The sequence below is a fragment of the Rhineura floridana genome, chromosome 7 (assembly GCF_030035675.1).
Source record: "Rhineura floridana isolate rRhiFlo1 chromosome 7, rRhiFlo1.hap2, whole genome shotgun sequence".
Classification (NCBI taxonomy): Eukaryota; Metazoa; Chordata; class Lepidosauria; order Squamata; family Rhineuridae; genus Rhineura; species Rhineura floridana.
This window is the reverse complement of record NC_084486.1, coordinates 135,128,059-135,142,328: the sequence shown is the minus strand read 5'-3', so window position 1 is coordinate 135,142,328 and position 14,270 is coordinate 135,128,059. Positions and strand designations below refer to the sequence as shown.

Sequence of the window (14,270 nt, the reverse complement as noted above, 5' to 3'; positions counted from 1 at the left end):
TGTGGTGCATAAAAGCAGCTCATTAAAAAAATATGTCCTTCAGGAAGTTGCTGTTATCACCAAGAAATAAAATTAAACAGAGCATACTTTTTAACCTGAAAAGATTTTTGAATGTTATACATATCTAGGTTAGCTGCTAGACAGTAATATTTATGGTATTCTGCAGATTAGATCTCAAGGTGTGCAACATTGCTTTACTGAGCAATTCCCTTTCAAAAGCTGACAATTCAAAAATACACAAGATAAAAGAAATGAACTTAATATAGCCTCCTCAAAGACCTCCACAGGTTTGACACAGGAGCCCCCTCATTGCCCAGCAACATGATCCTTCTCCAAAGCATCGGGTTATTGTATTGGAACATCACACATTTTTTTCTACAACATTAATATGCTGTTGGAGCCAGCAGACCCCTTTAAAACTCTAGCTGGAAGTACAGTCCATGATAGATTTCAAATTGTACTCCAATTTAACATTAAAAAGTTAGATGCTATTGGGATCACATTCCAAAAACATGGCCTTAAAGGCAAACTATTAGGGGAAATTTGATCCCACAGTGTTTAAGTTAAATTCCTCACTGGGCTATCAGGAAGTCCTGGGGGACAATCATAGAACAGTAGAGTTGGAAGGGGCCTATAAGGTCATCGTGTCCAATCCCCTGGCTCAATGCAGGAATCCAAGTGAAAGCATACCCAACAAGTGCCTGTCCAGCTGCCTCTTGAATGCCTCCAGTGTTGGAGAGGTAATTGGTTCCCTAGGTAATTGGTTCCATTGTCATACTACTCTAATAGTTGCGAGGTTTTTCCTGATGTTCAACCAAAATCTGGCTTCCTGCAACTTGAGCCCATTATCCTGTGTCTTGCACTCTGGAATGATCAAGAAAAGATCCTGGCCCTCCTCTGTGTGACAACCTTTCAAGTACTTGAAGAGTGAAAGGGACAAACAAGCTAAGTGGAAGGCACATCAAGCAAATCCTCATCACAACTGTCTTCCATATGGAAACCTATGTCCACACTGTGGGAGGCTGTGTGGATCTAGGATTGGCCTCCACAGTCACTTACAGACCCACCGTTAAAGACCTTATTTTGGAAGACAATCTTACTCGGTCACAAGTGATTGCCAGTATTTGAAGAGTGCTATCACATCTCCCCTCAGTCTTCCTCAAGACTAAACATGCCCACTTCTTTCAGTCTCCCATCACAGGGCTTTGTTTCCAGTCCGCTGATCATCCCTATTGCTCTCCTCTGAACCTGTTCCATTTTGTCTGCATCTTTCTTAAAGTGTGGTGTCCAGAGCTGGACGCAGTACTCAAGACGAGGCCTAACTAGAGGGGAACTAGTGCTTCACAATGATTTGGAAACAATACTTCTGTTAATGCAGTCTAAAATAGCATTTAGTTTTTTTGAAGGCAGGAGAAGAGAAAGCAGAACAAATTGTAAAGCGAGATATACCGAACTCATAAGAGAAGGAATGCTATGTACCCCAATGACCTAATACGGTTGCGGAGGGTTTCAAAAGAAAATTACAAATAACGAAGATATTTGGAAGTTTGCACCATGAGAACTTTAATTCTTCTATCAATATTAAGCCAGCTTTAAGCACAATGAACCTTCTCTGGTAAAACTTACTCCTGGCATCCAATAGCAGCGGTTGGTTATTTATTTAGTTATATAACAGGAATCTACAAGAAGTTGCTAAGATGGGGGGGACATATTATAATGCTCTTGAAGCGGTATAGCCACACAAAAAATGGAATTAACGGTACAGTTAATTTTCCCTACCATATTTTGAGAAGGTGCTGAGGATATGAACTCAAATTAGCTTAGGTGTTTGCTAGATTCATTTTACCATCTATTTCAAAAAGAACTCCGAAAGTTTAGTAAGTAAACATACATTTTTTTAAAAATGGAAAAAGTGGGAAGAGAGATGAAACAGCACAGGAAAGCTGACCTCACAACTTTTGAAGAGTAGACTATGAAGCAGTCAGGTGCTAAGGCCCACAGCAGCAACCCCACTGAATCAGGAGTGTTAAGTAAGAAGATTCTGTCCAATTAACATTTCTTCCTCCTCTTCTCCCCCTAAGGGATCCTATCGATGTCACAAAAGGACTCCACCCCATGCATAATAAGCCCCAGATGCACCATTACTCACTGGACAACCATCTACTTCATAGACAACATCGAAAATCTGCTTTTGGGCTTCAGTTTTCCTTTTATCTTCATTAATATGCCTGTGGAAAAAGCACAAAAGAAAAAGACTTCTCAATTGTTAAGGTTTCGGTACTGTACAGAAAGGACATCCAGGTATCTACTGCACTGCATGGGAAGCTCTTGCTCACCGATTATTGTATGTGCAGGCACGCACGCATGTGCAAGCAGGTGTATATGCATGCATCCACTGCAAAATTTCCATCTGCTAAACAGCCTCTTCAGTAAGCCACCTGCCTCTGAACCAAGATAATTGAAAGAACTACTTAATTCTTAACTTGCCCTTCTGCCAAGGAGCTCAAGATGGCATATGTGGCTCTTCTGCCCTACTTTTTAATTCTCATAAATCCTCTGAAGTATGTTTGTGTGAGAGATAATTACCTCAAAGTCATCCAGTGTGTTTCATGGCAGAATAGGGATTTGAACTCAGGTCTCTCTGTTCTAGTCAGAGATTCTAACCATTACATGACACTGGCTCTCTATAATGTAATTATGTACATTAACCATTTTTATCACATCTATAAGATGTCAGAACTGTTTTGGATTGCACCACCAATCCATCACTTAATTGGTAAAAGGAAGCCATTCTGAAGTTGAACAACCTCCATCTTATAGCATCACACAAAATAAACCTTGAACACCTACCACCACACACATTTATTTTCTGACTGAACAAAATGATTCTTTCATGATTATCTTGTTTCATATTCTAGTTAAACTTCAACAAGCTGCCAAGTATGCAAGAAAAAAAACTTGCTCATGCAGCATTCCACATGCCCACCATCATATTTAAGTAGTCTTTAGTTTTCGGTAGTGCAACACCAAGGGGGAGGGGGGGGGAAGTAATCTTAGAAGCTCCATAGAGGACATTAGCTGGCCTGTTGAGGAACCCTCCCCTACTTCCTAGTCCTTGGAGCAGGTGAAAAGTGCCTGAGGGAAAAGGGTACTGATATCGGCAAGGCCAGCCCCCTTGCCAGTGAATGCATAGGGTTGAGGGTCTTTGCTTTCTCCATGTCTTCATAGAGTCCTTGTATGTTGAATGTTATTCCCCTAAGCTCACAGGTTATCAACGATGGTCGTCTAGTGTAGGCAGAGAATAGAAGAAACCCCACTCAAGAATTCTTGAGTCTTGGGAGGTACCAGAAATTTTTGATTTGGGAATCAAACTTCAGACAACAGAACAGTCTTTATAGTATATGCTATTTATTCATATCTTGCACACTGCAGCTAATAAAATGCATTCTAGGTGGCCTTAGCCATCATTGCAGAAACAGAAATGTATATCAGCATGAAAGAAGTTGCTGGATATCCATTTAACATCAAAGTATAAGACTCTGAAGGCACATCTTAGTTAAAAGAAGTTACATGAGATGAAGGACTGAGTTAAACTCTGAGTCATATCAAAGTGCCAAAGTTACAAAGCACATGGAAACACATGTCATAATACATCACCCATCAGCTGTCATGGATTGAATAGATGGATGGTTCTCCTGCTTTCTTCAACCCCCCATTCCAGCAGAGGTGAGGGGTCCTGAGTGCTATGCAACCTAGTTTTTCTATCTAAGGCAGACTTTCCCAACCAGTGTGCCTCCAGATGTTATTTATTATTTATTTATTTTGTTTCATTTTTAAACCGCCCATAGCGAGTAGCTCTCTGGGCGGTGAACAAAACAGGATTAAAATACAATATACAATAAAATCAGTGACAAACAGCAGATTAAACAAAAACATTAAATAGAACATATTGACATTAAAATTGAACATTATAATAACATTAAAATGCCTGGGAGTATAGCCAGGTCTTAACCTGGCGCCTAAAAGAAAGTACCGTAGGCGCCAGGCGTATCTCCTCAGGTAGGCTGTTCCATAGTTCGGGGGCCACCACAGAAAAGGCCCTAGATCTAATAACAATCCTCTGGGCATCCTGGTGAGTTGGTACCCGGAGGAAGGCCTTGGATACTGAACGAAGTGAATGGGTAGGTTCATAGCGGGAGAGGCGTTCCACAAGGTACTGCGGTCCCACACCGTGTAAGGCTTTATAGGTCAAAACCAGCACCTTGAATCTGGCTCGGAAACAAATAGGCAATTCCCATCTTTCCTGACCATTGGCAATGCTGGCTGAGGCTGATGGGAGTTGTGGTCCAACAACCGCCCGCCCTGCTGCCCAACAAATTCCCTAACTGAGCTGACAGAGGTAGTCTCAGAGGTACTGTTGCAGTCCCCTAGACTTTTGGTACTCCATGCCGAGACTGCTTTATCTGGGGCGGCTCAGGACTTCATGGCCTCCATGACAACCATGGGGCTGTCTCAGGTTGTTACCGGCCCAATGCATGTGTCGGGACATACTCTTGATTTGATCTTCGCCACTGGGCATGGAGATGGTGATCTGGTGGTTGGGGATTTGTCATCTTCCCCATTGTCATGGACAGATCACCGCTTGCTGAAGTTTAGGCTCACAGCGACCCTTTCCCTCTGCAAGGGTGGGGGACCTATTAAATTGGTCCGCCCCCGGAGACTAATGGATCCTGAGGGTTTCCAAAGGGCTCTGGGAGATTTTCCGACTGAGAAGACTGGCGCTCCTGTCGAAGCCCTGGTTGGATTGTGGAATACGGAGCTGACCCGGGCGGTTGACACGATCGCTCCCATGCGCCCCCTCCTATGTAGAGCTCATACAGCTCCATGGTATACCGTGGAGCTGAGAGTGATGAACCAAGAGAGGAGGAGGCTTGAGTGCAGATGGAGGCGAACTCCTGACGAATGCAATTATGCTTTGGTAAGTGCTTCTTCTAAGCGGTATATAGTACCGGTGAGGGCAGCAAAAAAGAGATATTTTGCTGCCACAATTAAGGCATCTCTCTCCCGCCCGGCGGAGCTCTTTAAAATTGTACGAGGGCTTTTACATTCTGGCCCTCGGGATATTATGGATTCATCTGTAGCCCGCTGTGATGAGTTCGCGAGGCACTTCCAGGATAAGATTGCATGCATTCGCCGGGACTTAGACTCCAATGTTATGACAGTGAGTTCCAACGAAGCATCCAGAACGCGGTCTTGTCCTTATTTATTGGATGAGTTTCAGTCTGTACAGCTTGAGGATGTTGACAAGATCCTTGGACTGGTGCGGGCGACCACATCTGTTCTGGACCCTTGCCCCTCTTGGCTGGTGAAAGCTGGCAGGACCAGAACCGCCAGCTGGGCCAAGGAGATAATAAACGCCTCTTTGAGAGAGGGAGTAGTCCCTGACTGCCTAAAAGAGGCGGTAGTGAGACCACTCCTGAAGAAATCCTCTTTGGACCCAGATAACCTGAACAACTATAGACCTGTGGCGAATGTTCCGTTCTTGGGCAAGGTACTGTAACGGGTGGTTGCCGGCCAGCTCCAGGGGCTCTTGGATGACACTGATCATCTTGATCCATTTCAATCCGGTTTTAGGCCCGGTTTTGGCACCGAAACAGCCTTGGTCGCCCTGTACAATGACCTTTGTCGGGAGAGGGACAGGGGGAGTGTGACTCTGTTGATTCTCCTTGATCTCTCAGCTACTTTTGATACCATCGACTATGGTATCCTTCTGGGAAGACTCACGGAGTTGGGAGTTGGGGGTACTGCTTGGCAGTGGCTCCGCTCCTACTTGGTGGGTCGCCACCAGAAGGTAGTGCTTGGGGAACATTGCTCGATACCCTGGACTCTCCATTGTGGAGTCCCGCAGGGATCGGTACTGTCCCCATGCTTTTCAACATCTACATGAAGGCGCTGGGTGCGGTCATCAGGAGTTTTGGGCTGCATTGTCATCAGTACGCTGATGACACGCAGCTCTATTTCTCCTTTTCATCCTCCTCAGGTGAGGCTGTTAACGTGCTAAACCGTTGCCTGACCGCGATAATGGACTGGATGGGAGCTAACAGACTGAAGCTCAATCCAGACAAGACTGAGACGCTGTTGGTGAGTGCCTTCTCTGCTCAGATGGTGGATGTTCATCCTGTTCTTGATGGGGTTACACTCCCCTTGAAGGAACAGGTGCGTAGCTTGGGAGTTCTTTTCGATCCTTCCCTGTCTCTTGAGGCCCAGGTGGCCTCGGTGGCACGGAATGCTTTTTACCATCTTCGATTGGTAGCCCAGCTACGTCCCTATCTGGACAGTGACGACCTTGCTTCAGTTGTTCATGCTCTGGTAACTTCTAGATTGGACTACTGCAACGCGCTCTACGTGGGGCTGCCCTTGAAGACTGTTCGGAAACTACAACTAGTCCAGAATGCAGCGGCCAGATTGTTGACGCGGACCAGAAGGTCCGCTCATATAACACCTGTTCTGGCCCGTCTGCACTGGCTTCCTATTTGTTTCCGGGCTAGATTCAAAGTGCTGGTTTTGACCTATAAAGCCCTACACGGCATGGGACCGCAATACCTGGTGGAACGCCTCTCCCAATATGAACCTACCTGTACACTACGCTCAACATCTAAGGCCCTCCTCCGAGTACCATCCCATCGAGAGGCTCGGAGGGTGATGACTAGAACCAGGGCCTTTTCAGTAGTGGCCCCCGAACTGTGGAACAGTCTCCCTGATGAGGTGCGCCTGGCGCCGACGCTACTATCTTTTCGGCGCCAGGTGAAAACCTTTTTATACTCCCAGGCATTTTAAAGTGTATTTTAAACAGCATTTCCGTATTTTGGATGTTGTTTGGTTCGTTATTGTTTGTTTGTTAATTATTATTTATTGTATTTATATATTGTGCTTGTTTTTATCTTTTTGTACACCGCCCAGAGAGCCTTCGGGCTTAGGGCGGTATATAAATTAAACTAAATAAATACAATAAAAATAAACAGCTGGAGGCACACTGGTTGGGAAAGGCTGATCTAAGGGAAGGTGTGTTCCCATAGCCTTATCAGCTATTGTCTGTTAGAAGTGGCACTACCTGCCTCCTTGCTTCATTTCTTTATGTAGCCTCATCAGGCTCTTCATCAGGTTGTTAACCAGATGCTCCTGGTGGGACTTCCATTCTCAACTCCCTGAAAAGTCTGCTTTGCCCTGTCTGCAACTATCTACCACACCATATAATGAGCTTCCTCTTACTTCATGTTGATAGTTAACATAACACATTGGCTGTCTGCCCAGAAATTTTATCTTGTACTGTTCCAGTTGTTTTCATAGGAAAATTACAGCTTTGGTCAGGAGACAGAAGAAAGGGGGTGCAGTTTTAAATAACTCCTTTTCATACTATTAGGCTTACAGGCATGAAGCAGACTTTATAAGCTATTTCAGCACATCTTAAGCATATGTAAATGATTTCAGCAAATTTTAGGCATGTTTTAAGCCATAATCCGGGCTGTCCTGAGTGTGTCCCGTTACACTCCCACTTGTTGAAATCATTGACATATAAAAATTGAAATGCATATAATTATTGATTCTTAGTTAATTACAATAACATCATCACTTCTTATGGTGGGCTGAACATAATACACTGGCCATGAAAATCTGGTTAGATTCTTCCTTCTCTGACAACACCTTCTTCTAAGGGATCAAGGCCTCTGAGCATATGGTGAGTGGTGGCAACACCTGCCATCTCCAAAGATAGAGAATTACACTTTTGTATGTTTGCTGGTGTTCTTCTTACATTGCTTCTTTCCTGTGTTACTAATGTTTCTACAGAGAATGTGAACTAGAAAATTTTATTTCCCTCACTGTTCATCCCAAAAATCCACCCTGGGGCTTGCTGGTGAATGGCAGGTGGTAGTAATAATAAATAGTGACCGTGCTATACTTGGCAATAATAAAAAGTGACCACATTATACTTGAGTTCTTGATTTTAGAGGAAGCAAAAGCTGAAAGTAGCCATATACATACCCTGGACTTGAGGAAAGCCTATTTTAATTAACTCAGAACAATGGTGAGTAAAGTTCTACAGCAAGCAACCCTAAAGTGAAAAGGAGTCCAAGATGGGCAGGAGTTGCTAAAAAAGGAAATTCTGAAGGCACAATACCAAACAACTCCATCAAGGAGAAAAGGGGGAAGACAGCAGAAGAAGCCAATGCAGCTTCACAAAAAGCTTAGAGCTGATCTGAAAACAAAAAATGACACATACAGGAAGCTGAAGGAAGGCCAGGCTACAAAGGAAGAGTACCGATAGGTAGCATAGAATTGCAGGGATGGTGTCAGGAAGGCTAAAGCTGAGAATGAGCTGAGGTTAGCGAGAGATGCCAAAAGCAAAAAAACCAAAACCTTTCTTCAGGTACATTCATATTAAAAGACAGAAAAAAATAGTGGTACAGCTACTCAGTGAGGATGGGAAAATGATAACAGATGACAGAGAAAAGGCAGAATGCTAAATTTCTACTTTGGCTCAGTCTTCTCCCAAAAGAGGGGCTATGACTCTCCTGGGAAACGCAAAGTTGAAGGGACAGGATTGCAGCTTGAAATTGATAGACAAATGGTCAAGGAATACCTAATCACTTTGAACAAGTTCAAATCGGCAGGGCCCAATTAAGTGCATCCTAGAGTATTGAAGGGGCTGAAGAACTCTCGGAACCACTGTCTATTATCTTTGCGAAATCATGGAGGATGAGTGAAGTGGTGGATGATTAGAAGAGGGCTAATGTTGTCCCTATCTTCAAAAAAGGCAAAAAGGAAGAACCTGGGAACTGCAGACCAGTCAGCCTGACATCAATCCCTTGGAAAATTTTGGTGCAGATTATAAAGCAGTCAATCTGTAAGCACTTTGAAAACAATGCAGTGATGGATTTATGAAGAACAAATCCTGCCAGGCTAATCTTATCTCATTTTTTGATCAAGTAACCTCCCTGGTAGACTATGGGAAGGCTGTGGACATAATATATCTCTACAGCAAAGCTTATGACAAAATGCCCCATGATATTCTGATTAGCAAGCTAGCTAAATGTGGGCTGGATGGAACAACTATCAGGTGGATCCAGCGTTGGCTACAGAATCATACTCAAAGAGTGCTCATCAATGGTTCCTTCTCAAACTGGGGGAAAGTAACGAATGGGATACCACAGGGCTCGGTCCTGGTCCCAGTGGTCTTCAACATTATTATTAATGACTTGGATGAGAAGGTGCAGGGAATACTAATCAAATTTGCAGATGATTAAAAAATTGGGAGGGATAGCTAATACCTTGGAAGACAGAAACAAAAAGGGATCTTGATAGGCTGGAGCATTGGGCTGAAATCAACAGAATGAAATTTATCAGGAATAAGTGTAAAGTTCTACACCTAGGAAAAAGAAACCAAATGCACAGTTGTAAGATGGGGGATACCTGGCTCAGCAATACTGCATGTGAGAAGGATCTTGGGATTGTTGTTTTTGTTTGCTATTTTAGGCTGCGTTAACAGAAGTATAGTTTCCAAATCTTATGAAGTACTAGTTTCCCTTTATTCAGGACTGGTTTGGCCTCATCTTGAGTACTGCATCCAGTTCTGGACACCACACTTTAAGAAGGATGCAGAAAAACTAGAACAGGTTCAGAGGAAGGTAACAAGGATGATCAGGGAACTGGAACAAAGTCCTGTGAGGAGAGACTGAAAGAAGTGGCATGTTTAGCCTTGAGAAGGGAAGACTGAGGGGAGATGTGATAACACCCTTCATGTATTTGAAAAGATGTCACACAGAGGGGGCCCAGGACCTCTTCTTGATTGTCCCAGAGTGCATGACATGAAATAAGGGGCTCAAGTTTCAGGAAGCCAGATTTCGACTGAACATCAGAAAAAAATTCCTAACTGTTAAAGCAATATGACAATGGGACCAATTACCTAGGGAGGTGGTGGGCTCTCCAACACTGGAGGCATTCAAGAGGCAGCTGGACAGGCACCTGTCAGGTGTGCTTTAATTTGGATTCCTACATTGAGCAGGGGGTTGGACTTGATGGCCTTATAGGCCCATTCCATCTCTACGATTCTATGATTCTAATGGAAGCTATTTCATCACAAAAACTCTGCCACTGCTATTTTTTGTTTATTTATTGAAGTCTGCAAACACAAGCTGGATATATACAAGACAAGCCATATGCAAAGCACTTGTGTGCTCAATAGGCAGTACACACTAATAGGCAGTACACACTGTTGACAAGGAGCAGAGCAATCCTACATGGAGGAAGCAGGTGTAACTTAAGCCAGCTGAAGTTACACCAGCTTGAAGTATACCAGATCCTAACTCCATTTAGGAGCCCTTCGGAGGGGAGAATGCTGGCTCAGCTGGCAAAGCCCAGTGGGGAGAAAATAAAAGCAGCAAAACACAGAGCTATTGTGTGTTTTTACTTAGACCACCCTTTTTCCCGGCTTAACTAATGCCGGGACTAGATGTCACATGACCCAGATGAACGGATGTAGGATATGGCATAAGCCCCCTCCCCTCAGTCCTGCCCCCACCACAACCCTGGAACACCCCTTTCTGAGGACTTAAACTGACTTAATTTATGCTAGTTTCATCTGAAGGGGGTGGGTTTTGCTGGCTGAGCCAGGATGAGGGACTTACACCGCCGTAGCCTGGCTGAGCTGGGACCCAGCTGGCTCAGCCGGACAGCTGCCATGTCCTAACTTCCTTCTGCACCCTTAGTCTACTAAACACTATTTTCAGAACCGGACCTTTTATTTTCTGAACGGTATCGACTAGTTTCACAACTTACGTCATCACTTCCTTTAGTGACTCAATGGCTCTCTCTAGAGTTGCCTTGTCAGGATTGTCTTCTGCTGTGTGTTTCTTTATGTCTGCAACAGGAACATATGAAAAGTATTACTATTTTAATAATGCCAGGATGATATTGACCATTTTACCATAAAAGAGACTGCAGCTTTTGAGAGACAGTCGACATCAAGAATCTGTGTGTCTGTGTGGCTTCATTAAATGAAGGATCAGGCAGGCCAGCCAGAAACCCAGTAAGTTCCGCTTTCATCATCATCTTTTTTTAAGGTATATATTCCTAGCTTTCATGGGTGTGGAAGAAAATTTGAACGCACAGCCAAGTTTTATTGAAATACTATTATACTCTCCCTCAACTCCCTAAGAAAAACCTGTCTTAGAATATCTGAGAACATCTTTCACAACTATTCTAAATCCTATTTCTGACAACCAGAGTTAAAGAGTCATGGAAGTTTATAAATAGGGTTAATGTATTTAAGAACAAATGAAGGTTCAAAGACCAGGGGGCAGATAGGGAAGAGAGAAGAGAAGGAGCCATACAGGGCTGGTTCTAAAGGGTGGCCAGGTGGGGCACTGGCCCGAGGGCCCCTGGAACTACAGGGTAACAGGGGGGCCCTTAGCGGCCCCTCCGCTCCCCTTCCACGATCCGTGGCAATCTGCACCCCCCCACGCCCCCTACTTACCTGTCTCCTGCCTTTTAGTATTGCCTTTAATGAAGATGGCTGCCGCGGTTTCCCTAAAGTACTGAAGCCCCTGCCACCATCTTAGTTGATCAACAAAGATGGCAGCAGAGGCTTTATCCCCTTAGGGAAACTGCAGCCACCATCTTGGTTAATGGCAATAGTAAAAGACAGGAGACAGGTAGGGGGGGCCGCGTGCGCATGAACACGCACACATGCCGGGGGCCAGGGCAAGCTGATGCCCAAGGGCCCCGGCATGCCTGGAGCCGGTCCTGGAGCCATAGCAGCAAGCTTCCAGATGTGGGAACAATTTCACAGCACAGCTTCTTTTCCACTGACCCATAGCCCCTCTCATTCTAGGGTGACAAAGGGGGAAAAATAGGTCTTTAAAATGCAGAAACATTTTGACCAAACACAAGAATTATAGACAAATTGGTTTTTTAACCACTTGTTCACCCTGTACAAACATGCATGTATTTTATGCAGGTTAGGCCTGAATGACCATACCTATGGAAAGGTACAAATGGATTTAAAAACTGCATACATTTGGGCTCCTACTGGGAGGAAGGGCAGGATATAAATAAAATAAATACATAATACATTTTGGTGACATAGATCTCTGGAAAAAAAAACTGACTGAAGTCACTGCCCAATTACATTCCATGATGCCTCTTAATTAAAAACATGCTTAAAGATCTCTTTGGTGTTAAATTAGGGCCTTAAACAGATGTTAGGAAACATTAGCACACAATGTTTAAGCATTCACTATCCCTTTAGGAACTTTTGTCAAGTACATTTCAAGAAAAATCCAGAGAGTCAGATGAAGTTCAAAATGTTTGGCTCTCCCAATTCAAAGCAACTAGAATAAGACCAAAACATTTGCCCCATTAAAGCTAGTATTTTAAAAGCTAGACAAAAAAGTCCACACTTACCATTTAAAAGAAGGGCCACACTAGGCAGCCTCTGAACAGGTCGGATGAGCAGTTCTGCTAAACTCTGGCGACCACACTCTGGCTTAGCTTGATTTATCTATTGAGAGCAAAGCAGTGGCTTTATACCAGAGAAAGCATGCATTTAAGAACTTTGCCACTGCCACCTCAGAGATTCTTATTTTCTTTGCATGACGGGTTGGTGCCTGCTGTTCTTAAAGAGGCAGTAGTGCAACCATTCCTCAGAAAACCCACCCCAGATTCAGAGGTTTGTAATTACCACCCAGTCGCAAATATCCCATCTAAGAAATATGCTAGAGAGGGCATTGGCCATTCAACTTCAGATGCTCTTGGAGGAGACTGGGAATGAGTCCAGATAATCAAACAGGCTTCAGGCTTCAGCTGACATACAGATTGGCCTTGGTCTCCCTGACAAATGACCCTTATCAGGAGAGGGGCAGTGTGACCATGTTGCTTCTCCTTGATCTCTGAAAGGCATTACATGCCATTCAGCTCACGGTATCCTGTTGGGTCAACTACGTAGGGTGAGAGGCACAGCAATGCTCCTATCTACAGGGTCATTTCCAGAAAGCAGTACCAGAAGACTGCACCTCAACCCAATTGCAATTACCCTGTGGGATTCTGTAGGCTTTCATCTTGCCCCCAGCGCTATTTAGTGTCATGTGATGATGACATCCAGCTCCATTTCTGCATACATCCAAGTCAGAAGAGGCTATGCAGATCCTGGACTGGTCCACAACACTGTGGTGGGGCGGATGAGGACCAACAGGTTGATGCTGAATCTTAAGAAGCTGGAGGTCCTGCGGGCAGGCAGTTCCTATGTACAGCAATTGGACAGGTTTCCTGTTCTGGACAGGGTTGCGCTCCCTCCAAACGAACAGGCACGTAGGACTGGGGGAGGCTATCATGGTGAGATGCAACCATCTGCCATCTTTGGTCGGTTCACCAACTATGGCCATTCCTGGTCAAAGGTAGTCAGGCCAAAGGAACCCGTGCATTGGCATTCAAGGTTGATGTGATCTATGTGGAGCTGCCTTTGAAGCCAATTTGAAAGCTGCAGCTAGTACAGAATGATGGAGCTAGGTTGTTATCTGGAGCTGCCTACTGGGAGCACCATACTGGGAGGGCTGTACTGGCTGTCAATATGCTACTGAGCCAGGTTCAAGGCTTATAAAGCCCTAAAAAACTTAAGACTTAGATACTTGGAGTGTTTTCTTCCATACAGCCTGTCCATGTATGACCGTGATGCCTTTGGCCCAAACTCACTATGTGGCAACACAAAGGACGGCTCTCTCAGTGGAAATTTTAGAATTTCCAGCCCTCTGAGATACAGCTGGTACAGACTCGAGTTTTTGGTGTCATTCATCCAGACTTTTGCTTGATACAAATGTTGAATCAATTTAGTTAATATTTTGCAGTGCTGTTGTTCCTTGCCTACTTTGTTTTTATAAAATGTCGTATGTACCTGACTTTTTAATCTAACCTGCTCTGGGACTGTCTTGGCAATAAAAGTAGGTAAGAAGTATTTTTTAAAAAAATCAACAAATAAAGAGTGAGAAGCCGTTGCCAGTCTACTGGTAGATCCTAATCCACCTTCTGTCCACATCTGTTCTAAAAGGCAGTCAGATGCTGCTAACCGATTACACAGAAGTCAGCATATAGTCCAGTCACTGACAGAGGAAATCTTTACTACAGAATTCAGCGCTACAGCTTCTACTATTTAATTTGTGTAATATCTTGGCACTCAAAATCATGATTCTTGTCCCCATTTCCAAAGTCAAACTTTTCAGGCG

At 44.2% G+C, this 14,270-nt stretch overlaps 1 protein-coding gene across 8 annotated transcripts in view; it reads right to left on the bottom strand.

Moving 5' to 3' along the window:
• ECT2 (epithelial cell transforming 2) overlaps positions 1-14,270 on the bottom strand; it is a 67,709-nt gene that overhangs the window by 26,091 nt on the left and 27,348 nt on the right. For all 8 annotated transcript variants that reach the window (XM_061637340.1, XM_061637339.1, XM_061637344.1 and 5 more), the window contains 3 exons: positions 12,460-12,556; positions 10,834-10,915; positions 2,150-2,228 (listed from right to left, as the gene is read on the bottom strand). In XM_061637340.1, coding sequence (XP_061493324.1) covers positions 2,150-2,228; positions 10,834-10,915; positions 12,460-12,556 — 258 coding nt within the window. The remainder of the gene's footprint in view (positions 1-2,149; positions 2,229-10,833; positions 10,916-12,459; positions 12,557-14,270) is intronic.